The 25,504-nt window shown below is 42.2% G+C and overlaps 1 protein-coding gene across 4 annotated transcripts in view; it reads right to left on the reverse strand.

Annotated features, from left to right (window-relative positions):
* Positions 1–657: 657 nt before the first annotated feature.
* The window catches only part of UNC5D (unc-5 netrin receptor D), a 542,759-nt gene continuing 517,912 nt past the window's right edge, over positions 658–25,504 (reverse strand). For all 4 annotated transcript variants that reach the window (XM_057303433.1, XM_057303432.1, XM_048226276.2 and 1 more), the window contains 2 exons: positions 19,631–19,809; positions 658–7,110 (listed from right to left, as the gene is read on the reverse strand). In XM_057303433.1, the coding sequence (XP_057159416.1) occupies positions 6,906–7,110; positions 19,631–19,809 (384 nt within the window). In that variant the 3' untranslated portion in view covers positions 658–6,905. The remainder of the gene's footprint in view (positions 7,111–19,630; positions 19,810–25,504) is intronic.

Genomic DNA, 25,504 nt, shown 5'->3' on the forward strand with positions numbered 1-25,504 from the left:
CCTTTCCCATGGAGAAGCAGAACATTTCTATAGTGTCTGTGAAACAGTAACCCAAGCATTTTGAGGACTAAGGTGAATGGTCTCCCGATTATGGTGTGGTCGGGATTCTCTCACAGTTTGTAACAACGTGCTAAGGGTAGCTGTGGATGTGTGCACAGAGGTTGGGTTGAGAACCGTAGGAGACGATCTCCTCTTTGTTGCCAGTAGCCTCATGGTGTCTCATTCTTGAGGCCACAGGGAGAAATTAGGTTCAGTACGTTAATAGGTATTTGGAAACTGTCCTCCCTGTGATGGGAATTCCAGCTCCTGCTAGGATGTGGCGGGAAGTGTACAGAGGGGCTCCTCCTTGGGATCTCAAATTTCCACTCATGGAGTATCCTAAAATGTCAATAAAAGACTCTTTATTCATAAATAACTGATATGCGGTAATTTACGTCTGTACATTTATCTTGAAAAGTCTGTAACCATCCAGTTTTGTTTTTTTGTTGTTTTTTGTTTTTTGGGGGTTTTTTTTTTTTTTTTTGCAAACTCTACATAAAACATCCAAACGGTCCATTTTGTTCAGTACAATATAACACAGCTGTTTGGCATTACCAAATATATATGTATATATATTCATAGATATGTACATGTGCTGAAAAAGAAGCCAGTGCAGCCTTTTCTAAGAAGTCCATCCAAGTATTTACTATACAACATTCAGAATTTACATTGATAATACAAGGCACAAAAAGTGTGGTATGAAGCCAAGGCCATGCTTTATTCGAACTCTTCTCTGGCTTGCTCCCTCCTTCAGCTTCATGTCAAATTAAGTGTTCAGTTCTGCTTTTTTTTTTTTTTTTTTTCCGGCTTTGAACACATCAAACAAAAGTCGAGAGTGGTATGGGTTGGAGATATGAATCACGAAAAAACCACCCCCCCCACGCACCTTCCCAAAATAAACAGAACAAAATGAAATCTGTTTTAAAATTCTTCCGTACAGAAATGGAGGTAAACAATTACTCAGATCTTTTGAGTTCGGGTCAGGAGAATAAGCCAGTTTTCCTCTAACTGCTTATATTCACGCTATTTCTAGGGCGACACGGACTGTATCAATTACGCGTACCAAATCAGAAACACGTCTGAAGAATGAGAAATTTAAAATCCGTCTTGATTCCAATTTGGAAAAGGAGAAAATTGTTTTCCTGACCAGAAAATTCGCACACTTTTTTTTTTTTTTTCCCCACCTTATTATAGAGACGTGTTGAATGGGAAGGACCTTCGTGATCTAGGCTGGGCCGTAGAGAGTGTTTCTGATTGACATTTTTAAGCTACACTCTGATGAGGCTCAGATCAGAGCTTCCTGCGAAGGGGTGATCTTACTTCATCAGTCTCATCAGGGCTCCTAACGGAAGGATTTTGGAATTATTAGATGTATTTCTGATTGTAATGGGGGTCATAAGGCAAGACATTCTGCTTACAAATTCCCTTAAAATTTCATCTTCCCATGATTCGACAGAACCATAGTTAAATCTCTACCTCCCGCATCTCTTTAATTTTAAGGGACTTGGAGAATTTATCCCGTTTTGGAATTTGTATGTAAATAATGCTTGCAATAGTGAAATACTCTTTGGGGTTAGCAAGATTGGAGGCAAAAGGACATTTTTGTCATAATCATGCCTTTTGTAAAAGTACTTGGCACACTTTTCCACTCATGCAGAGGGTTACATTGCCAAATTTCGTGATCCATTTTATAATTCAAGGCTGTACCTTTTTGGAGAAGAGGACGTAGCCTCTGCCCGACTCAGTCTTAGGGGTTGTGCGGGGTGGGGGAGGATATTCTTAAGCTTAGGCCTAAACATGAAGCTTACTGCCTTTTTAATCTTTGGGTTCAGATGGAGGGTGAGCACTAAGACATGGCGCTCGCGGTCACCGTCTTAGGCCCACCTTGTGAGGACATTCCAAAACCCGTGATCTTCACAGCAAAAGGAAATAGCAAAGTAGCTGCTTCAAACACCACGATTATTCTATGAGAGTTAAATTTCCTACCTCAGATCACAGTACTACACACTAGTGACTAACGGCCAGGTCTGATTTCCATCCCCTTTTTATCTTTCGAAAAAACACAGCACACAAATGGCCTTTTTTTTTTTTTTTTTCCCTCGCTTTTTGCTGACGACCCTGGAGTGGGGATGTGAAGAGTCCGTGATAGACGCTGGCTCTCCTAGAATTGCTTTTGCAAAGAACACCACATGCTGTCACTACAGCCAAACAGCTTTATAACTGCAGCTTCTGAAAGAGTATGGAGAGTAAAAACACAAAATATGTAACACATCTAAGATTAGCAACATTTTCACTTTGTGACATTTGACGAAATACATTTTGCTTGGAGTTCAGGAAAATTCTATGCAGACAGAACAGTGGAAGCTGCGGAAGAGGGTGGCCGTTCAGCTTTTGGCTAAAGCATCGATTTTTCAAATACAGCACTATGGCAACTAACACCGAAGAGAGAAGAACATTTTGTCACTGCCTGTAGGACAACATTTTGCTCTCCCATTTGCTGTGGACGTGACCCCCTAGTCCAGTCAATGGGAGGTGCCAGGATTCAGAACTCTGCAATGTTTCATGAGGAAAAGTAATGGAAATGGGCCACACGATGGGCCATAAGAAGCATGTTTTCCAGCTCCTTCTGGTTCCTGAGACCTTCACAGATCTGGAACAAAGACCTCTGAGGGAACGTCACCTTCCCCACGTCTGCTAGTTAGGATTCCACACCTTTACAGAAGGACTAAGAAATTGCAGCGAAAATGGCAGAAAGGAAATACAAGCACATGAAAAGGTCTTCTAACATTTTGAAATCCACAAGTCAATTTTGCCAGATGTTTGGCAAGTGGAGAATACGATCTAAACCAATTACAGATGGTCCCCGACTTAGGGCGGTTCGACTGACAACTTTCTGACGTTACGATGGTACGAAGGTGATAGGCATTCAGGAGAAGCCGCACTAGCAACTCTGAATCTAGATCTTTTCCTGGGCTAGCGATACCTGGGCTGACCTTCTCATGACGCTGGCTGGGCAGGGGGCAGCCACGGCCCCTCCTCCCCCACCATCAGCCACAACGTCACGAGGGTAAAAACCAATACACTGGCAACCGTTCTGTTGTTCACGTTCAGTACAGTATTCGAGTCATTACAGGAGATTTTCAATACTTCATTATAAACTAGGCTTTGTGTTAGATGATTTTGCCCAACTGGAGGCTCATGTCCGTGGCCTGAGCACGTTTGAGTTAGGCTAGGCTAAGCTCTGGTGTTGGGCAGATTAGACATGGTAAGTGTATTTTCGACTTAGGATATTTTCAACTTATGATGGGTTTATGGGAACATGACCCCATCATAAGTCGAGGAAGATCTGTATACCATTTTCATATTCCACCTTTGCTTATCAATCGTGATGTTGAACATTCTTCTCAAGGAAAAGAGATGCAATACATTCCAGAACTTTTCATCCAAAGAGAACCCTGTTTCTGTCATCTGACTTAATAACCCCTCTCAAAGTCCACTGAAAGAAAAACGTAGGGACCATGGCACTGGAGAACACCTGTAGCTGGAGATAAAAATAATAAAAAGAGAGAAAATTTCCCCTCTTTAAAAAGAATTGTGTCAATTCCTATTCATCTCTTACAAAAAGGCCAATAAAATGTTTGTGGGAGTACATCTGAGTTTTACGAGACTTTCTGCACCGGTAAATGAGGTTTGCATTTAAATCCGCAGACTGAGCTTCCTTTTGGCTTAAAGGGTTTTAATGGAGACCAGTAAGACTGCACAAGCAACGTTGTAAAAACTGTAAATTAGCTTTATGATGTGGCGGCAGTCTGGTACAGCTGCGAAATGCACCACTTTGGTGGCATAATTTGAAGTCCTGTTTCAAGCATGACCGTTAGACTTAAATGCCTTTGAGGACTGAAAGATTTGGCATTAAGTGGGATATTTTGTAAAAAAAAAAAAAAAAAAACAAAACAAAACCTCTTTAAGTAACCTACCAAGTATTACAGCCCACTTTTAATGTCTTGCTTCCTTTTACACTAGGACAAGAAGACTTCTAAAGTAAACACTTGTACTGACAAGTGAATCTTTTTCGAGAGGGGCATTTGTGTTGGAATGCGAAAACATTTAAATGGAACAAGGGTTTAGGTCCTAGCGAGTCACCGCAGGTTCAAGTGTCAGTGAAGTCTATCTGATCTGTGATTTCCGCTGCTCCCTGACACCCCTACCCCTCAACCGTGTCTGTACATCTCACAAACATGGGTTCTCTTTGGAATTCTATTGAAATACGGTCTTGACATGCAACGGCCACAGAATTTCATACATTTCTGTAGAACTCCTATGTAGAATTCTAGCAGAAATAAGTAAGAGAAATGAAAAGAGGGAGCAAAATGGATGGAAAGTGGATTTGAACCTTAGGCTGAAGTCAGCGGTGAATCCTATTAATTTGCTTCCTTTGTTGTTCAATATGGTACGATGCCCACATGCATTTATAAAAACCCAGGTCAAAAAAAAAGAAGTCCACGGAAGGAAATTCTAGATGTTGAGGGATTGATGGTAATCTGTTATCTTAAAATAATCTAGATTCTAGGGGAAAAATTAAAATATTCCGTTTAAGATATAAAAAAAATGTATCAGATCCAGAAAGGATCTGCGTGGATTCGCGGAATATATATAAAGCAATAAGGCCAATTAGAAGGGAAGAGGAAAAAAGGGTAGGATGGTTTTAAAACAAAAATCCTCCAAGATGGAAACTGACAAAAGTACTCTATGTTTCTACAAGTTATTATTAAGCAGTCAATGCAGATGCTTTCTGTATATCTCCGGGCCAATCAACTCTCTAGTTTATTTTGGGTGACTGACCATCTACTTCAACTTCTTCCTCTTCCAGAAATGTTATCAAGGGTGTCAGATGATTTACCCTCTCATGCCTTCTCTTCCTTATTCCCCGGAAGGAATAAACAAGTAGAGACGTTAGCAAAAGAGTCTTTTCCTGATCTAGAGTGATCTAGAGATGGTATTTTGAAAATATTCTCAGCAGTTCTAAGAGGATCTGTTTGTTCTATATAATATGTCTTTGGTTCCTGAGAAAAGCAAGATGCTTTTGAATTTCATGTAGCAAAGCCTTCCGTCCAATACAGGGGACCATATATACCACACGTTAGAGAAAATGGCTAACGCATTCAAGAGTTCTTAATGCCTTACCCATGGTATCATAAATTCCACCTATTTCTAGGTCTTTTTTACTTTGGTGGAGATTTACATTTATTTTTAAACAGGACTTACAAAAACATTTTTTTAAAAAATTGACCATATCCCCATTGCCAAGTACTCCCCAACTCCCCCATCCCTGACTATATTTTATTCTAACGTAGCCAACCTCTAAGTAGCTGCTCAGCCTTGTAGTTAATCTGGGTCCTTGACCTTGCTTGTCCTGATTGTGCACAGCTAATTAAAATATCCACTGGAAGATGAGGAACAGATCTGCTCATCTTTAGTCCACCAGGACATCTTGTCAAAAATGATTTAATAGGATAAAAGATGGACTAAAATGTTAAGATGGGGTTCACAAATTCTCTGTGGACTTCAGTTCTCCACAATATCACTGCCTTTTTTAAAAAATAGAATCTTAAAGCAATAGTCCTATGTTCATGGTCCTGTAGAGAAAGCATACCGGGTGAGGTTGAGTAATCAGAGCTCGAAAGCTTCCTGAACAATCCATGTGTTTCTGTGTCGCTGTGGTAGACCTATTCCTCACGTCTGTTTACTCCTATCATTTAGACCAAAGACTATCTGCTAATTTTTCAAAAGGCAAAAGGAGGATGCCCTATAGCCCTACGGAGAGATTTTGTGATAACATAGTACCAAGAGGCTAGAAAGTTTTAAGAACCTGGATTGAAGAGTACAGCAGAACCCCTCATCTCCTTACAACAATGTTTAGAGACTGGGTCAATCCCTCCATCCTAGAATTACAGCTTATCTGAGCCCTGTGGCAACTGCAGCCCCTATCTTTCCCTGGGCTCGATTTGACCGCCCCCTTCCAAACCCTTCGAGCTATATTCTAACAGCACTCTGCAATTCGAGTGGTTTAGCTGGGAACAGAGGGTTCTGTTTTGTCGAATTACAAAAAGTAAATTTCCATATTGAGAAGTTTAATTATGCTCTGAAACTGGGCAAGGAAGGGGAAGAAAGAAGGTGGGTAGATTTGTCTCGGGGAGAAAATGAAGGTGGCGTACACTGCAAGAACGAGTTTGTGGTCCGTCTTACCTTCTCGTTTCAGTGAAGTGGCTAGGAGAAATGGGGAATCGGTGCTGGTGTGATGGGCTCGGAGTCTAGATTCTAAATGCTCTCCTTGACATTACCAAAGTCCTACAAATGGGTTGGCAACCCCATCTCCCTTTGCAAAGCCGGTTTTACAATGATTGCTGACATCACGGATGCCAGTTGGTAGACAAACCTGACAATCTGGTACCAGGATCAGCTGGCCCTTTGGGGCACCTCATTAAAAACCTGTTTCAAAACATGCACGATTCAAGCTCTGTCTTCCTGGCTTTATCGTAGCTCATCTTTTCCCCCCCGCAGTTATTTTTCTCTAGCTACGCCCTCGCTTTTATCCTCCCCACTCCAAAGCTGAGAAAGTTCATCAAGTGTTAACCCGAGTGTGGATTCAGACGAGACAGTAGAGCCCTCTTATATTTAAGAGAGCTTGTACTTTTCCCTATGAACATATTATACCTATATAAAATTCAGTTTCTGCAACCAGGGATTCGCGCTGATTGTAAATGAAGGCTGAATTCTCCAAATGCCACTGGGCAGAAAGCTGCCTCTTTCCCATTTAGAGCAAATGTCCCGAAGCTGGCCGTCACTGTCTAGCGAGCGATCGCGGACTAGAGTCCGTTTTGCCTGCTGTAGTTGAAGTCGGCTTCATCGAGCTTGGATTCCGTAATGTTTGAGAGTTTCGTGTGTGTCCTCCCGATCTCTTCAAGGGCACAGGCCAGGGAGTCAAGATTACCATCGTGCTGATGACGAGCTTCCCACAGGTTCAGAATGACAGCAGATGGACTACTTTGTGTAGCAAAATAAGACAAATTCCTAGACAGGCGGATTTAAAGAAACAATAACAAAAATGAAAACAGAAATAAAGGAACAAATAATCATTTTAAGGGAATTAAAAATGAATTGCAATGGATATTATAGTAGGAATAGGAGGTTAATGGGAGCTAGTTACAGGTCTTGTAACTGTAACCAGTATCCTAGTAATTACAAATGTCCTTCTAATCTCACACTAGGGCATTTATTTGTGACTTTTCCCTTTATGTTGTTGCTTTCTTTTTGGCATACTCAGTCTTCCTTTGCCCTTGGAGCCATTAATGCTGGCTTAGGTGATATTTTGTTTCTTGTTTTCATTCAATCTGTTCTCTCCGCTTGGAATACCCACTTCCTCTCTTTACCCTCTGTTTCTCAAGATCTGACACTCCTGTAATGCCTGGTTCAATTCTCCTCTACTCTGCTCAAAATGCTTTATGTCCTCCCTGAATTTTTTCTATTGTTGCGCTTAAATTTTCATATGAAAAAACTGCTTATATATTTCATGGGAATTTTGCCCACCCAGCATGATTATAGACATCTGAAGGGAAAGGATCATCGCTAATAATCTTCTGATTCTGCAACAGCCCTTATCCTAATACGATGACAGGTGTTCATTCAATACCCATTGTCTTGAGTAATGGATTGCTATGAGCCTTTTTCAGATGATACGGGATCTTTGGTGAAAACAAACGGTAACCTTTTGGTCAATGACTTTGCTATGATGAAGATTAAGATAACACAAAAGATTAAAGGTCACGGTTTTTCATAGGCACTTTTACAGCAGGGATAGAAATGTCACCTTTGGTGAAATTTTGAAAAGTTGAAAAGATTTTTGAGAGTCAACCAAGAATTGCCTATTTTGGGGATGGCACCATTCTTCCTCACCACGTTCAGCACATCATCACGAAGTAGACTCATGTAACAAAGAGCACTTAGAAGAGAAGACAAGCTTTTAAGGGCACATTACCATTTACAAGCACACACACATACAATAAGTTTGAGTGAATAAAGTGCCATTTTATTCAAAGGTCTCAAGGGACTGCTTAAAGCTACTTGGTTGCCAAGTAGCATAAATATCAGGGAACCATATATACTTTCTACTATATCCAAATCTGTAATTGGGAGCGGGAGAAGGCCAGCTTAAAAATGTTCTTTCTGGTTTCTTTCATCTTTTTCCTTATTCCCCCCACCCCTTCCCCACATTTGGAATCAAATATAGTTATTTATTTCTACACTAATGGAAATGGCAAATCAAACCTTGCTTGGGCAATCGAAGGGATACTAGTTCTTTTTATTTAAGACCTTTGTGTTGAATGCTGTCCCTTCTTCCTGGTCATGGGGCCAGTGTTTGTAGAGAGAGCTGCTATGCTTCTAGGTCTGTTCAGTCCATTGATACCCTCTTCCCAGCGTTCAGGCAGAACACAGACTGAAGCGGTAGCTGAGAAAGAGACAAACTGAGAGACTAGGTGGGAGTGAACTCTGGGTGGGCTGTGTGACCATCTCTTTCTATGCCCTTTTTGAGAATAAAGACCATAAACATACATTTGTTCCTGGAATGGGTAAATATTTATGCTTTCTAATGTTGTTTCAAAAAGAAAAAAACAACAAGCAAAACAAAAGCACAGATTTCTCATCATTCTATTGAGGATTTATATTTTGTATTTTCCCTTGAACACCAAGGGACTAGTGTCCTGTGGGAATGAGCAGAATCCTTGTGATCTTATTAACCCCCAAACTAGGCTTTATTCTATAGTAGGGTTTGATAAATATTTCTATGAAGACCAGCTAGTAAATACTTTTCCCTTGGGGTCTCTAAAGCAGCTACCCAACTTCGCTATGGTAGTGTGAAAGCTGCCATAGAGGATACATGTGAATGAGCGTGGCTGTGTTGCAATAAAACTTTATTGAGACACACTGAAATTTGAACATCCTACAGTTGTCACATCACACAATATTCCTCTTCGTTTATTTATTAATTATTTTCCTGACCATTTAAAAAACCTAAAACTATCTAGCTTCTGGGCTAAAGAAAAGCAGGTGGTGGGCCAGATTTGGCTTTTAGGCCATAGTGCTGATCCCTGTCCTGTGCTATCTTACAACCCAAGCTCGATTTCCAGAGGAGCTAACTATTTGAGCGAAGATTAGACTGAACTTTTTGTTTTGTGTTGCCTTTGAAAAGAAGTACCCAGAGGGCTAAAGTTGTTGAATCCACAAGTCCCACATCCTGATTCAAGCACTTGGACAGCTTCATCCTCAGTATGTGTTCGGGGATCTCTGACCTTTCAAGACAGGACAGGAAGACCCCGGAATAAAAATGCAATTAATAAAACTCGGGGGGAGGCATACAGAATATGTTTTGGAGTCCGGGATGAGTCTTTGTCCCAACAGAATATCAGAAGTTTTCATGAATCCGTGGTGGGGGTGGGAAGGTGTGTGTGTGTGTGTGTGTGTGTGTGTGTGTGTGTGGTTTTTTTTGTTTGTTTGTTTTTGTTTTTTAAGATTTTATTTATTTGACACAGATAGTAAGGGAGAGAGCACAAGCCAGGGAGCAGTAGGCAGAGGGAGAGGGAGAAGCAGTCTCCAGCATGAGCAAGGAGCCAGGGGAGGGGCTTAATGCGACGACCCTGGGATCATGACCCGAGCCAAAGGCAGCCACTTAACCGACTGAGCCACCCAGGCACCCAGGGGAAGGTGTTCTAAGTACACCTGCCTAGAGGAAGAGGAGTGGGGCTGGCGAAGGGCTCCTTCCAGCCATTTGGTTATCAGAAGTCCTGCAAGCGTCCTGACTTGTAGAATAGGCACCCAGGGCTAAAGCAAACTAAGTGATCAAAAGAGGCAGAAATAGGACTCTCGCTTGGCACAGGTCTCTGAACATATTGTCACGAGTGAAATGTGCTCCCCAAAGCATGGCTCGGATTTATCCCCTATACAAGCACATTCATCACACACACACAAATCTCAAATTCCACTTAATTTTTGTAGATACGTACAAGAACATAATCAGTCTTATTAAAAATGATTCAGTTAGCTTTGTGATTAAACAGACCGATTAAATTACCTTCACCTGTCTACACCAGGATAATTAGTATATAAAAGACCCTAAGATCCTAATGCAATAGGCTATTCCTCCAAGATAGCTGGATTATTTTAACCGTTTACATGTGTGCAAATGCACGGATTTTTGTTTTGTTTTGAAAATTGGTATACTGTGCCTCTGTTAGGTGGTTTCCATACTGCCCTTTTGAAATTATTCTCAGCCCAATCTATGTGACCCATTTCTCTTCATAACGGTGGTGCATTTGGACATGAGCAGCTAAATGCACACACAATCCAGGGAATATTGCTACTACTAGAGAACAGAATTCATAGTAACAGTTGGTATCGAGCAGTTTTCTGGGTGTCTTTATTTTTTTTTGATGAAACCAGAACAATTAGCAAAAGTAGTAGTCTCGAAATTTAGGTGGATGCCTCAAAATAAAACTTAATTTTTTTCTTTCTCTTTGAAACATGTTTAAGGAACTGAATGTTTATGATGCTGGTCTTAGATGCTTCAAATTGTTATTATTTTTTTAATGCTCTGAACTTTTGTCATAGCCTTTTAGGATTCTCATAGACTAGAGTTATTTTGAAAAAATAAGATTTCTTTTTTTGTGGTGTCTTAAAGATGCTACGTATCATGCAGGTAAGATTACTCTTAAATTTTAGGAATTTACTTTAGAATCCTTCTAGGTCTTCAGGTCACTTTATTTGTCCTAAGCTTTGTAGATTCAAGGACTTTTGTCTTTTCCTTTGGAACTCCCACTAAAAGAGTAAACTATAAAAAAACACATGTAAGACAGCTGGACAAATTTATCCATGTAAGTTTACTGAGTAGTAATGGTTTATTAAATTAAATTTTGTTTTGTTGAGCCTGCATGCCTTCTATTCATCGGAGTTCCGGGCTGGGGTAGGGGGTGGGGGAAGGATGGTTTTTTTTATCACCATGATTAATTTCCTCTTTTTGAGACTTTTTTATCCCCATCCCTTATCCTCAATTAAAATCCCATGCTTGAGGTAGGACAGAATTGGGAGCATGAATCTTTACCTTCGCGATTTCACTAGCTAGACACAGGCCAATCTAAAACAGTGTCTTATGGTCCAAAACCAAATTTTTACACAGAATCCCAGTTTTCAAAATATATCTTCAAATTAAGGACCACGTTAAATGAATAATGGAAATTAGGTTAAAATTTGAGGATTTCTGGAAATAATGACTGTGCCTGTTTCCACTTTTGGATGCAAAGAGGAGGAGAGAATTAAGGGCCCATGATAAAATTCTGCCCTCTGATGTCTTTATATCCTATTATTACATGGGCTGGTTTTCCCAAATGGAAAAGTGGCTGGGTGTCCCTTTGGTGTGAATTTAGAGACACCACCTTTTCTTAAGTACTTGAAAGAGTGTTCAAATATAGATATCTTCAGGAATAGTAACATCTAAACTTTCAATCACTTAACAGGGAGACAAGAGTAATGGGGACAGGCACTCAGCCCTGGGGAAACAGGCCGGAACTCTCCTGAGGGCATACTGCGCTCACACTGGAGTTGGCCTGGCTCACTGTTCTTTGGGTCCGACTGTGTGTGTCCTAGAAGGGTCTCCCTTTCATTCTGAATTCCAGATAACAAACTTTCAGTTTCTAAGAATCCTGCTACCATGGAGGCTGATCTACCTATTTTCAGGCTGTAAGATCTTCTGGTAACTAGGAAAACGGATTTTCTACTGAAATATAGTTGGGGACCGCATTAGAACTGTAGCTTAATGGGGTGCCTGGGTGACACGGCAGTTAAGCGTCTGCCTTCGGCTCAGGGCGTGATCCTGGCGTTATGGGATCGAGCCCCACATCAGGCTCCTCCGCTATGAGCCTGCTTCTTCCTCTCCCACTCCCCCTGCTTGTGTTCCCTCTCTCGCTGGCTGGCTATCTCTGTCAAATAAATAAATAAAATCTTAAAAAAAAAAAAGAACTGTAGCTTAATGTCATTAGCACAGAAGACCTCCCTCCCCCCCCCCATACCAGGTGCATGCTGTAAATTCATTCAGAATTGAGGATTTCACCCAGGTGGGGGGGGGGGCACTTGCCCCTGGAACATGAGGGCACCGAGTCTGTTTATATTCTACAAACTTGCCATTTACATCGCAGTCAACTGAATTGTTTCAGCCTTTAAAAAGCATATTTTAAAAATATCTTCTTTCCGAGTAGGCTTGTAGTATAAAAAGTGAAAACTAAGTTAAGCTGCCTCTAACAAATCGGGAGCCATCATTTATAGGAACAGTGCATAATCCTGCTAGTGCCAGAGGGACTGGGGACAGAGTCCTAATGAAAAAATATTAATATCCCTGCTATCATCCTCATTGTCTCATTTAATGAAAGCCTCGTATGTGACCAAAACCAACCCTCCATATGGTTCTTTCGATGCGGGCAGAAGAGAAAAGCCATTCATATTGAACAGCAGTAATTGGACACAACGCAAACATTTGTCCCACCCATCAGGCTTCCGTCCCCAAACTTCAACCTCTCTGGATACTCAACAAACAGCAAAGCAGCTTTCAAGATAAAGCCACGTCAGCACAGCATTTTCCAAAGAAGTAGCGAAAGACGGATGCCATAATGGAACCTCTGACTATTGGCTCCTGTGCCTTCAAGAGCAAGGCAGCTGGCAGGGGGGGACCCACAAGGATGGGGGTACAGGCAGTAGAAAACATGGAGTTCCACTCTGTCTTGCCCTAGACAGGTGCATTGTTTTAGGTCAATGAATGTGGCCATGAGATTCCTCTTAGTTTTTCCTTTTGTCTCTTCTATTATCTGGCTCTGGAAGGGGAATAGCAAGGATTTTTTTTTTTTTCCTTTCTTTGTCAAACATTTAAGGACCTGGAGGTTTCAGGGCCACCCGTGAGTTGCCAAAGGAGAACAAGCCCAGTTGTAGACCCTGTTGTCAGTGCTCTAGTTTCATTTCTGACAGGATGAAATTGTCTATGACAATTTGTCATATTTGGAAGTGAAGGGCCATGATAACTACCAAATGGAGTTTCTAGTGTTCTTTGAATTGGGATATATCAAGGAAAAATAGGTCTCCTTTAAACTAATTTTCCCACTCCATAACCTTGAGATATTGTAAGCATCCTGTGGGCGAAGGAGAAGGACCAGCGTGTGTTCCGAGAGGAGGGACCACTGTGTCAGTGCTGAGTGAGGGAAGCGAGCAATAGTTAGGCTTCTCCCTTTGCCAAATACTCACTAGGAGTTCCAATGAAACCTCGCAAATCACTGAAAAGGAAGTTAATCCCTTAAAGGATACTCTAATGAATTGGGTTAAAATCCTTCCTGTAATTTAATGTTCTCAAATGATGAAAACATCGTATTCAGGCATATTGATGCTGCCAGCCTTTTCACGTACTGTTTGAGACGGCTCTTCCGAAGGGGATTATTTAGGCTCTAAAAGGGGCCTGGGCATGTCCATCTTTCCTGAAAACTCTATTAACATAAAGGAGGAGAGCCTATTATTTCTTTAAGGATCAGCACAAAACCGCCCCTTGCCTAGAAGGAATGCAGTGCCCTTGTCATCAGCCCCTGGGGCTAGCGGGAGCATGGCTTTGGTTCTCTTGGAGGAACGTGAAGAAGCTTCTTTTCCGTAGCACCTTTAGAATGGACATCTGCCACTTGTAAACCGTATACAGCTTGTTCCCGGCTACACTTGTCCCAGGGCTACTGCTTCAGCTTTGTATTAGCGGGTAGTTTCACGAGTCCTTGATCTCGGGGGAATGAAGCTTTGCTGTGCTGGGTCCCTCTGGCTTCACTGTAGGGCTCTTGGCATTTCACCCCTGCATAAGCCTCCTGTGCCAGAACCAGAAAATCTGATTGGGGCTTCACTCTATTTTGCCTCCAAGGACCCGTGTAATGCTATCCCCCCACATATTAACTTTCCTTGGAAGAGTCCTAAAGGTGGCTTTTTTGGAAATGACGGCCTCATATCCGTTTTTATTACTTAAAGGTTAGGATGTGTTTTCTAGCCTCCAGCCTGCAAAAACCAAGAAAGTGGAGTTTGGTGTCATCACAGTAAACCCCAAACCACAGGAATGAAAACAGCGAGCCTCTGTGGTCACTGCAAGACACCCCTCAAGCAGGCATCCTGTATGGCTTTTGTTCTCCTCTTCCTCCCTCACCCCAAAAGGCAGCTGGCACTGGGGCTGCTCTACTTCTGGTGAATTCTCAACAGTTATCCCAAGATAGATGAGGACGCTGCCTCGTGACCTTCCTCTGTCCGCTTCCACTGCCCTCTGGTCATTTCACTGGGCCTGTGTATCCAATTAACAGGGTAGACAGAGGGAATGAAAGGATATGACCTCAATATGAGAAGATTCTGTTTCTCATTAGAGGTCCTGGTGGAAAAACTGGTTATACAGCACCGCTGATCAGCCATGAGGTTTGAGAAATGTCATTTGCTCCCAACTGCTACACCATCACCCATGAACATGAACAGGCAAAATGAACTATTTTAACCCTTGACCAACAAGAAATATGTTTTAGGTGACCCTTGAACAATGTGGGGAGTTAGCCCTCCCCCCACCACACAATCACAAATCCAGGATCACTTTTGACACTCCCAAAACTTCACTGCCACTAGTCCACTGTTGACCGGAAGCCTTATTGCTAACATGAACAGCTGGCACCTATTTGTGTATCAAATACTATATTCATATAATGAAGTAGCCGAGAGAAAAGAAATGTTATTAAGAAAATCATAAGGAAGAGAAAATACATTTATAGCGCTGGACTGTATTTACTGGAAAAAAAAAATCCACGTGTAAATGGACCCGTGCAGTTCAAAGGTTCAACTGTGTTGTTCAAGGTTCAACTGCATACTATTATGAAAAACCATTAATAAGATGTAATTATGTGCTTCTCTCCACTTTGGCATCCTCTCTTCCATCTCGGCTGCTTCCCCTCCGCTCAGACTCCCATGTCTCATGCACTTTATCCAGCAGCTGTTCCCATAGCAACATGGTCAAGCTGGCTATGTTTTCACAAGGGTTTCTGGAATATGAAAATCACGCGGCCTTAAAGAAGAATGAGCTAATGGTAGAATTCCGGGGACTGTGGAAGAGCTGAGAGAAAAGACCAGAATCTTCCTTCATGTGAGCCATGTAAACTGTTTTCCTGGGAGACCAATTTTCAAAATCCTCTGATGCTTATTCCTATCAATTGTATTTATGAGGAAGAAAGTTTTTGAGGTCAAGCAGAGTTAGTGTCCCATGAGAGAGTTCATGTCAAAATTCAGAAAGGACTGAATTTCCCCTAAGTAGAGAGAACCACCCTGGTGGGCTTAACTAGAACTAAAGATACAAAGTGTCCTCCTACTACAGAGCGCTATGGAAGTTTAGAGACGGGAGACTACTTTGGGCTGAAGCCGTTGTTTCCAATTAATCTGTTTAGTCCTCGGCGGGTGTTCCCCGCCACCTACTTTCATGATCAATTCTTTATTTCTCAGCCCTCCCCACCTACCAATCACATGGGGCCAGGAGCACTGGAGGGTTATTGCAGCTGAATTTAGAGAACGAATGTGCAACCTCAGCTTTGGAATGCAGCAAGTACGGACTCTGAGTAATAGTCAGAGTTTGCTCACAGAATCTGTAATTGCAACTGTTGTCGGTGACATTCTTTGCTAGGCTCTGTCGCTTCTTCAGTGCGATCCGTATGCCAGGCAAGTTGCAAGGCCACCTGTGTTGCTGCCTCATAACACACACGACCGACATTTCTCACATTCTCATCGATTGCTAAGCCTTTCACTTTATATTCCAAGTCGTTTTTTTCCCCCCATTCAGATCTAAGTAGAAACTTGTTTGGCAAAAAAGCAGATTATCATCAGTGACATCTGCATTTCCCCAAAAGGAGGGCAGGAGAGCATTTTCACTGGCAGTCAAAGAAAAGCAAACGTTTCCCTCCACTCCCTTTGAAAACTCTTCCTTCGTGATTTGAGCACTGTGGCTTTGCTAGCTTTTGGATACTTCTGGAAACTGAAAGGAGGGGGAGAGGCAGCTGAGAAGTGCTGTCACCAGATCAAGGAAGGTGAAGTCTCTAACAGAAAGCCCACATGCTTTTGTCGTCCTCTTTCTCTTGTGAGCCCAGAGTGGACAGGATCTCATGCAATGGAACGACTCTCTTGCCCAATAATATCAGCAGATTGACAATGTCAGATTTTGTGTTTTAACACACCTTAATGATCAGTTCCATGCTCTATTCTGTGTGACCCTAAGAGAGCCCGGCCAGTGATCCGGGATTATACAACAGGAAGTTGTGACAAATTACATCTGAAAATCCCATTCCTCTCTGTTACGTAGGGCTTCTTCCCATGTAGGAGGAGGCAGATTTTTAGTACAGTAATGAAAACACAAAAGGAACTTGAACATTTCTGCAAAATGAGAATGAGTTCACGGTGCAAGGTGGTTTTCAGTAGTGTTTGCTCCACTCTGCTCCTGTGAATATGCTGGTGGCCTTTCTGCCAGAAACAACCAGTCTGCAGAAAAGGGTCCTATCCAGGGGCGCCTGGGGGGCTCAGCTGTTGAGCGTCTGCCTTCGGCTCAGGTCATGATCCCAGGGTCCTGGGATCGAGCCCCATATTGGGCTCCCTGCTCGGCGGGAAGCCTGCTTCTCCCTCTCACACTCCCCTTGCTTGTGTTCCCTCTCTCGCTGTCTCTCTCTGTCAAATGAATAACAATCTTAGAAGAGTCCTATTCTATCCCCTCTCGCCCCTCAAGCTTGGATGCTGAGCTGAGAAGCCTCATCTTTGGGTGTTACTATGACTGAAGCAACAAGGTCTTACTTACTAAATGAGGGCAGATTTATTTAAATGAGGGGTCAGCAAACTACGTTCTATTGGGCAAATGCTGGTTGTCGCTTGTTCTTATAAAGAAGTTTGTTAGACAAATAGGCGTAGCTGTGTTCCATGTATTTTTTCTGGCTGATTCTCACTAAAGAAGCAGGGCTGAATGGTGCCGAGTAATTACAACAGATCCTATATGGCCTAAACTATTTGCTGTCTGGTTCTTTAACAGAAAGAAGTTTGGTGATTCTTAATTTAAACCAGTCTCGCTCCATAGTTCTATGACTTTCAGAAGGCTAAGCTAGAGAATGAAGAGGGGGCAGGACGTGCCATTCACTGAAGCTGAAGATGTTCACCATAGAAGATTTAAAGAGAGTAGGTTACATGTATTCATGCCGTCCTAATTTGCCATTAGTGAAAATTGCAAAGAGCAACACTGATTGAAAATCAACATATTCAGGGGGGCGCCTGGGTGGCTCAGTTGGTTAAGTGTCCGCCTTTGGCTCAAGTCATGAACCCAGGGACCTGGAATCGAGCCCCGAGTTGTGCTCTCTGCTCGTCGGGGAGCCTGCTTCTCCCTCTCCCTCTGCCTACTGCTCCCCCTGCTTGTGCCCTCTCTCTGCCAAATAAATAAATAAAATCATTTTAAAAAAATGGAAATCGACATTTTCTGGGCACTGTGTTAGAAACTTTCCATTAAGTAGGTCATTTGTGTTTCTTATGTCAAGGAAATTTAGGCTTTCCTGGAGAAGGGGTCTTAGGGACAGCCCAAAGCAAGGGAACAGGCCCACAGAGTGTTCACACTGGAGGACCCTGGACACCAGAGGGGCGGTCTGCTCCTGCGCAGACATTCCCTGCTCATGAGAGCCGAGACACAAAAGGTGTTGACCTTAGTCTCCCAATTTGAAATGCATTTTCCCTACTGCGCAAGGGCCCCAACTGCTGACTTTGGGGGCACTCACAGTCGTTCTCGTAGGTAGACCGTAAGCAGAGAATGAAATGGAACGAGGCAGAAGGAACGTGTGCAGACTCATCCAGCACACGGATGGTAGCTTCTGTGGATCTGCAGGTATTTTGGGGCAATTATTTTCATGTAAACGGTGAATTAAAAATCATAAACTCTTATGGTCAGAATGGATTTGGGAGTTAACGCAGTTCGAATTCTATGAATTGCAGTTGTAGAAAAAGAAACAGGGCTGGTGAGTGATGTGTTCAGGCAGACTGGTATGAGTTGTAGAACCAGGGATGCCTTACGGGGGCCCAATTTGCCCCCCCCGACACACTTTTTTCTTTGTCAACCGAATTCTGTTCTCTGGGTTGTTTTTTGTTCTTGTCCCTGTGTTGATCAGAAAGTGAGCCTGACATCGTCAGGGTGCTCATGGGTTATAAATGAGACATCTCCTCCCTTTGTCAAACTTGCTGGGAAATATTCAACTTAATTTTTTTTCTCCTGTACACATACATTTTTGTATTCTTTCATTTTCAATATTCGACTCTCAAGAGTGTATCTGTTCTCTCTGGGTTTGCCTGTCTCTGCAAATCCCCTTTTCTTCGGCAGCCATGCCTCCTTTCTTGCTTTGCCCCTCTGAGCCTGACTGCTTTCTAGTTGGGTCCTGCGTTCTCGGATTTCTTGGATCCCTTTTGAGACAGGGAGTGGCACTCTATCATTTCCTGGCAGACACCTACCTCCCTTTCAGAGAAGAAAGAGTCAGGTAGGATGTCTGTGGAAATAAAGAACACAAAATGGAAATGACAGAGTAAGGCAAACAGTAAGAAAATAAGGCTTTGCCTCAAAAGGAAAAAAAAAAAAGAAAAGAAAAAAAGAGTACCAGAGGAAAAGGGAAGGAAAATGGTTCTGGCAAAATTTGTTCTCTTTTCTATTCATTCTGGGGCATGGCGGGGGTGGGGGGGGGTGAGAGGAAGAGGGGAGGCGGACGTGGGGGAAGGGAGGTATTGCTTGCCAATGCCCTCTCGCTGCTGGTTATCCTTCCAGCCCAGCCGAAGTGACCTGCCCATCAGTGCTGCCCGGGATGCCATCACTCTTGCTTCTCATCAAAAGTAATCAAGCCCATTATGAATCTCTCTATTCTACTCTCAACTTAACTACAACGCTAGCATTGGTAATGGGAGTCCGGGGAAGCCGCAGGCTCATTCACGTGCTTAGGTCACCTGTTTGTTTCACACCTTCTGCATTCAGATCTGGGAATTCTCATCCTCAAACTTCTAATACCAAGGCACCCACTTTTGCCGGCTGAACGTGTCCCCACGGAGGGTTAAATGATGCTTAAGGTGGCCTGATGGTAGGGAGGAAACACGTACTTCCCTGTCTCTATTATCACCGACTCAAGACAGTGCTGGGATCTCCCACAAATACCAAGATGACCTAGTCTCTGTCCCCATTTGGGCGGCCCAAGTTAGCCAACCTCAAGATGGGACCAGGACCAAAGTAAGACTTTTCTATCATGTCCCCAAAGGCAGAGCGGGTGGAAGGAAATGCCACACACAGTGTCCTGTTCTTGTTTCTTGCCCACATACGTAGCTAGGCTTCACACGAAATGTGGCCAGAGGGATTTATAAAGATAGCAGGGCCTGGAAACCACATGGATACGCCCAAACCCCTTTGTTTTTCAAAACTCTCAGGAAGAATGTCCTCTTTCCAGTTGCCCCCAATTACCTGTTGATGCTGTTTTTCTGTGCTAACATCTGCCAGTCCTTGCCTTTGGCATTGGGCGTATCGAAGGTGGCACAAATCCGCTGTCTGATGGAGTAAGGGATTTTGAAGGCTTTGGGGCCAGTCTGTGCAGGGAAAGTGCTATCCTCTTGTGCAAAGAACGTGATGGTTTCTCTTTCACTCTACAAACAGAGAAAGCATGGTCAGATCTAAATGGAAGCATTACCGAGAAACACTTTTATTTATTTTAATAGAAAATTAACACACACGCACAGCATGCTTGCCATTGTGATGGACTCTGTAAAATACATTGACACGTTCCCCTTTTTCTAACGTAGTAAATAAGTTCTCTGGCAGCCTCGTGAATTATGTACTGGAGATTTACAACAGGGTCTTCCACTCGGGGGGGGGGGTGTCCACAATTGTCAGCCTCCTACATCCAGGGAGATGTCAGGTGACAGCAGGATTAAACCTCCCCCCCCCCCCCTGGTTCTCAGGGATAGATCTAGAATCAGTAGGAAGAATCCCCCAAAGGACAGATTTCAGTTCAGTATAAGGAATGACCCTGTGATAGTCAGAGCTGACCGAAGACGAATGGGCCAATCCAAGTTGCTGGCTGGGCAGGTAACTGTCAGGAAATCTACAAAGGGGAACTGATTGTATATTGATCATCTTTAAGTGTGTGTTGCCCCACCCTGGTTGTGAAGTGCTGGTAAGTTTATGTGGACCAACAGAATTTTAAAGCCTGAAAAGTATCCGATTGAATCATTCCTGTGACTATGATAGGTTACAAGACAAGGGATTCCGCAGATGTCATTAAGGCTTCTAATCAGGTGACTATGAACTGATCAAGAGAGATTTTCCAGGGTCAGCCTGACCTATTCACGTGGCCCTTAGAAGAGAGAAGAGGCAGCTCTTATCTGGGGGCATCTCTCCTGCTGGGCTGGTAGAAAGCTAACAGCAGGGCTGTGAACTGGCTATAGAGCGGGGGCAGGGAGCTAGGACCTGAGGGCATCCCCTAGGAGCTGAGCGTGACCCCGGTCCAAGAGCCAGCAAGAAAATGGGGGACCTTCAAGGAATTAGATTTGGTCAACAATCCAAATAAGCTTGGAAAAGGACTCTGAGCTCTAGGTGAAAACATGTCCCCAGCCATCACCTTGATCTCAACCTTGCGAGATCCTGATCAGAAAACCCAGTTATGCCATGCCTGGACTTTTGACCTACAAAAAATGTGAGACAGTAAATGGGTACTGTTTAATCCTGTTAAGTTTATGGTAATTTGTTATATAGCAAAAAAGAAAATATAATAATAATATAAAGAGAATTTAGCCTTCGAATTTGAGATGGGGTTGAGGGACTAGTTAGGACTGTTTAAAGTCCAAGGAACCATCCTTCATGTTAGGAATGTGTCCTCTTGTATTTTCCGTTCAGCTAACATGTGCCATTTCTGAACTCTTCTGCGATCCTGCCCTGAAGCTTTTTTCAACCTTAACACCTCTTCCTACTGTCAGCACCACAGCCATGAGAGGCCTTCTTGGCAAGGGGCCAGGCTCACATGGCTCTAAACCTCAGTGAGTCTTGTGTCTTCAAGAATCTGTTAATTGAGGAAGCTCGTTCATGCAGAGATCTTATTAATGATCATATGTTTTGTGGTTCCATAGCCATCTGACATAGTTACATTTTGAGGGCTGCATCTTGGAAACAGTGCCTTAATGCATTATTTCCAAAAGGGTATCTCAGAAGACGTTCCAAGAAAGAGCAGATCTCTGGTCAAATACGTTTGAGAAATGCTGCATATTATAGCTTCTGCTTGGAAATTCAAAGTAGATATTATCATATTAAATAGATTCTACTGGTTTTAGTTCTACTCCCTGGAATATTATAGAACAACACCCATCAAAATTCTTCTAGTGTTTTGTATTAGTGTGGGGTAACAGAAAAGCATGGTTGGTTTTCAGAGGCAGAGGGACCTTGCTTTGGGCTATGATTTGATACTTCCTAGCTCAGTGACCTTGGGTACTCCATGACATCTGTCCAATTTCCTAATCAGTCTTTTGGCAGCTTTTATAGACACCACAAAGGTTATGAAATGTGGTGAAAATTACCCAGGTACTTTGTAACATGGCTGAAACTAGAAGTCTGATTTTCTAATACCTATACCAAAATTCATTTCTCTACAGCACCTGCTTCAAGACAAGCAGGTGGTTAAGAAAAATGCTGAGCGTTATTAGATTTATGCTTCTGGAATTAGCAGCAGGAAGGGCTTCCTGGAGGAGGCATTTTGGTTGGCCTTGAAGGATGAATAGCTATTGATGGAATAGAAATTGAGTGGGTAACTAGTGATTTTTGGCAAAATGAACAGTTCTTATTCTGATATGTTGGTTACAAAATGAATCAACTCAGACTTCTTGCTATATGAAATAGGTTATGAGGAACAACATTTTTTTAAATTTTTTTGTAAATAGAGTATTTTTTTATTTTTATTTTTTATAATAATTTTTTATTATGTTATGTTAGTCACCATAGAGTACATCCTTAGTTTTTGATGTAAAATTCCATGATTCATTATTTGCACATAACACCCAGTGCTCCATGCAATACGTGCCCTCCTTACTACCCATCACTGGGCTATCCCATTCCCCCACCCCCTTCCTTCTGAAGCCCTCAGCTGGTTTTCCAGAGTCCATCGTCTCTCATGAAGGAGGAACAACATTTTTAATCATGGTTTGTGAAATTTCTCCTAGCCTTTAAAAATGTAAATTGAAGACCGTTTCCTTCAATTTCCTGACTTAAGGCAGGAGGATGTACTTTAAAAAGATAGTAGAAACTGTAGAGAGGAAAAAAAGGAATTCTATGCAAGATAACATGGGAGCTGTCACTGTAAACCGACACCAAAGGGTGTTCCCATGTGAAAAGGTGGCTTGCCAGTGAAACTGAAAACACTGAAAGTAGCCACAACAAAGGGCTGCATAGACAGAGCTGGCTTGTGCAACCTCTCATGGCATCTTTGGGTGGACCAAGCTCACCAAGCTCTGTCTTTACCGTTGGCAGAAGAGAGACCACCCTGATCCACAGTCTTGAGGACAGAAGTGGTAGGAGTTCAAAGTGAATAAAATATTGGAGGAGACTGACTCTTAAGTATTTTTTCTGTTTTCGATACTTTGATAAGTGGGCCCCCATCCGTCATAAAGTTTCCCAATTTAAATATTTGCCACGCATAAGGATGACACTTTATGTAACATTTATGGTGCATTCTAAAAGACAGCTGGGCCAAGTAATAAGAATCCTGTAGATACATCACATTTCCTGATTGTTTAAATTAAATATGCAGAGGAACAGCAGATTTTCATGCTCTGCACATCTGAGATAAGAGGCTGCTACTTGGCTAGCTGGGGAGTGTAAGTCAATGAGAAATTCCAAGTATTCTGTCTATTTTGCGACAGACAAATCATCCCCCAACCTTCCACCACTTTTGGAAGAAAGATAAGAGAATTGCTTGAAGGGAAAATTGTAACATGCAAGTTTCCCATTTAAGTTCTTTTTACCAAAAAAAAAGAAAGGAAAAAAAGTATTCTCTAATAATATTACTTTAACAAGGGATGATGCCATAAATTACTTAGGGATTCTGCCCTCCTCTTCGATATTAGTAAAATTATTTTGCTTTACTCCGCAATTTTCCGATCGGTGATACAGTTGCTTTTACAGAATGTCAGTTGGTGGTAATCGTTTGGTAATTTGGTGAGGTTGCACTGAAAGAGAACCACCTGCTTCTACGGATGGACACAATAATGGTCACTCTAAAAAACAGAAAAAAATACGCTATCTTGATCATGGAAATAATTTTTAAGTTTGAGAATGACATGAATGATTCTATTTATTTGGAAAGCCATTGAGATGAGACGCATGAAGGAATGTGGTGGATGGGAGGCTAGACATAAAGAACCAAAGGCCTTCAATGAGCATAATCACTGTACTGATTCAGACATTTAAAATAAATATTATCTTATATATACAAGGACCTACATACGTATATCTTTTACCTCTCATGGTTCCATCGTTAAATTCATGAAACAGACGCTAAGATGATACGTTAAAGTAAGGTAGGAAGTTGGAGCTCTGAGCTTAACAATACAGGGATTTTTTTTTTTTTTTTGAGTGGGGAGAGGGACAGATACTTAAAATTCAGACATCTATTGAAAGCTTCAAAAGATTTATTTCCTTACTATTATTCTTATTATCTTTAATCAAAGAAATCCTATTACTAACTTATTAAAACCAGCTAATGCAGGGTCTTTCAGCCTAGAGGTCATAAAGTGTGATGCACTTACTGACCTATTATTCCCGACTCACTGACTGATACAAGTTCATGTCTGGAATGTATCTTGTCTCCTCTCCAGGTAATCCCAGTTTCTTAGCACTTTATGTATCCTAACTTTTTCTGGAAGTGTCTACCACAAAAATCCAAGTCATTTTTAGGGAGAAGAGGATACTTTGTATTCACCACATCTATTGGTAGATGTACACTTCTGGCAGGAATGAGACAGTCCTGGAGTTGGAAAGAACGCGAGCGATCGATCATTCACTGAAGACCTCCCTTTCCAGGCAGACTGACACGTGGGAAATCTATTCTATTCTTGAAAACCTATAGAATGAACACTTATTCTAGCCCATCCCATCCTTCTGCAGTCTTGAGGAAAGAACTTCCCAATTTTCACTCTACTTTCATACTCAAAGACAGAATTTTTGATGCTGTGATGTTTGGCACTAGTGCCTAAGCCCCCCAGAAAGAAGGCTTACATTATGCAGAAGGCCCAAAGTCAGTATTGCTAAATTAGACTTCCCTGACTGGGATCCGGAAGTAGTCTAGTATGGAAATCCAGACTTTGACCTTGACGTCAGGTATCTCAGTTGGGAACTCTGGCTCCCCATTACTGGGTTTATCTATCATCTTGGTTGACCTCTTTGAGAATGTTACATCATGCCAAATTGTGACAGTATAGTATTTACTCCACAGAGCTGGATGGTTACATGTGAAAGTGCATGAAATGGTACCGAAATAGAGTGGCTTTCAAAAGTTTTTAATTTTCTGCTGACAAAATAACAGATTTGCCTAACAAATACAGTTTATTACAAAGAGATGGAGATGCACTGGGCCAAATGCCAGCAGGAACACTTGAAACAATTAATAAAATCCTTCCAGGATCGAAAGGGTTAATAGAGCTTCTAAAACGCATTGGCCTCCAAACTGGATGGCGGTAACCCAACAGTGAGTAAGTATCATTCGGAGGCTGGCTTATTATCGAGAGATAGCGTGGTGTCGTCTTTTTCGAGGCATTTCAAAGTGATCGTAAGCTTGCGAAGCATTAGACAAGGAAATGGAGAGTAAAGGGTAAGATTGTGGTTATTAGCTCATTTTCCTCTGGTGTACTTCCAAAATTTGCTTAAGCAAGGAGCACAGGTATGAGGCTGTATCAACTCTATCACAGTCCTTTAACATGGATTCCTGTGATAGCAGAAGTTGGTCCTCACCATCGGAGTGCCTTAAAAAATAACAACCCTTTAAACCTGGAATTGTTGCATAGATCTGTGATCAGACATTTAGGGCAGTTTGCACCAGAGGTTATCTTTCTGTCCCGCCTTTTCATGCTTGCTTCTGAACACCAGAAGGAAAATCTGCTTGGATTTTCCTTTTGTGTTTATTTTAAAACTTTCCTGTGATTTTTTTATTTTACTTTGAAATGTATTGTGTTAAATATGCCACGACTATTCAAGAAAGACTCTCAAAATATCCTACCCTCCGTTTCTGGATCTACCTTTCCCATCAAAACTACTTTAGCGCACAATGTTAATTGGTGATAATGAATGCAAATACCGTAC

Source organism: Ursus arctos, unplaced genomic scaffold, assembly GCF_023065955.2.
Source record: "Ursus arctos isolate Adak ecotype North America unplaced genomic scaffold, UrsArc2.0 scaffold_27, whole genome shotgun sequence".
Taxonomy (NCBI): domain Eukaryota; kingdom Metazoa; phylum Chordata; class Mammalia; order Carnivora; family Ursidae; genus Ursus; species Ursus arctos.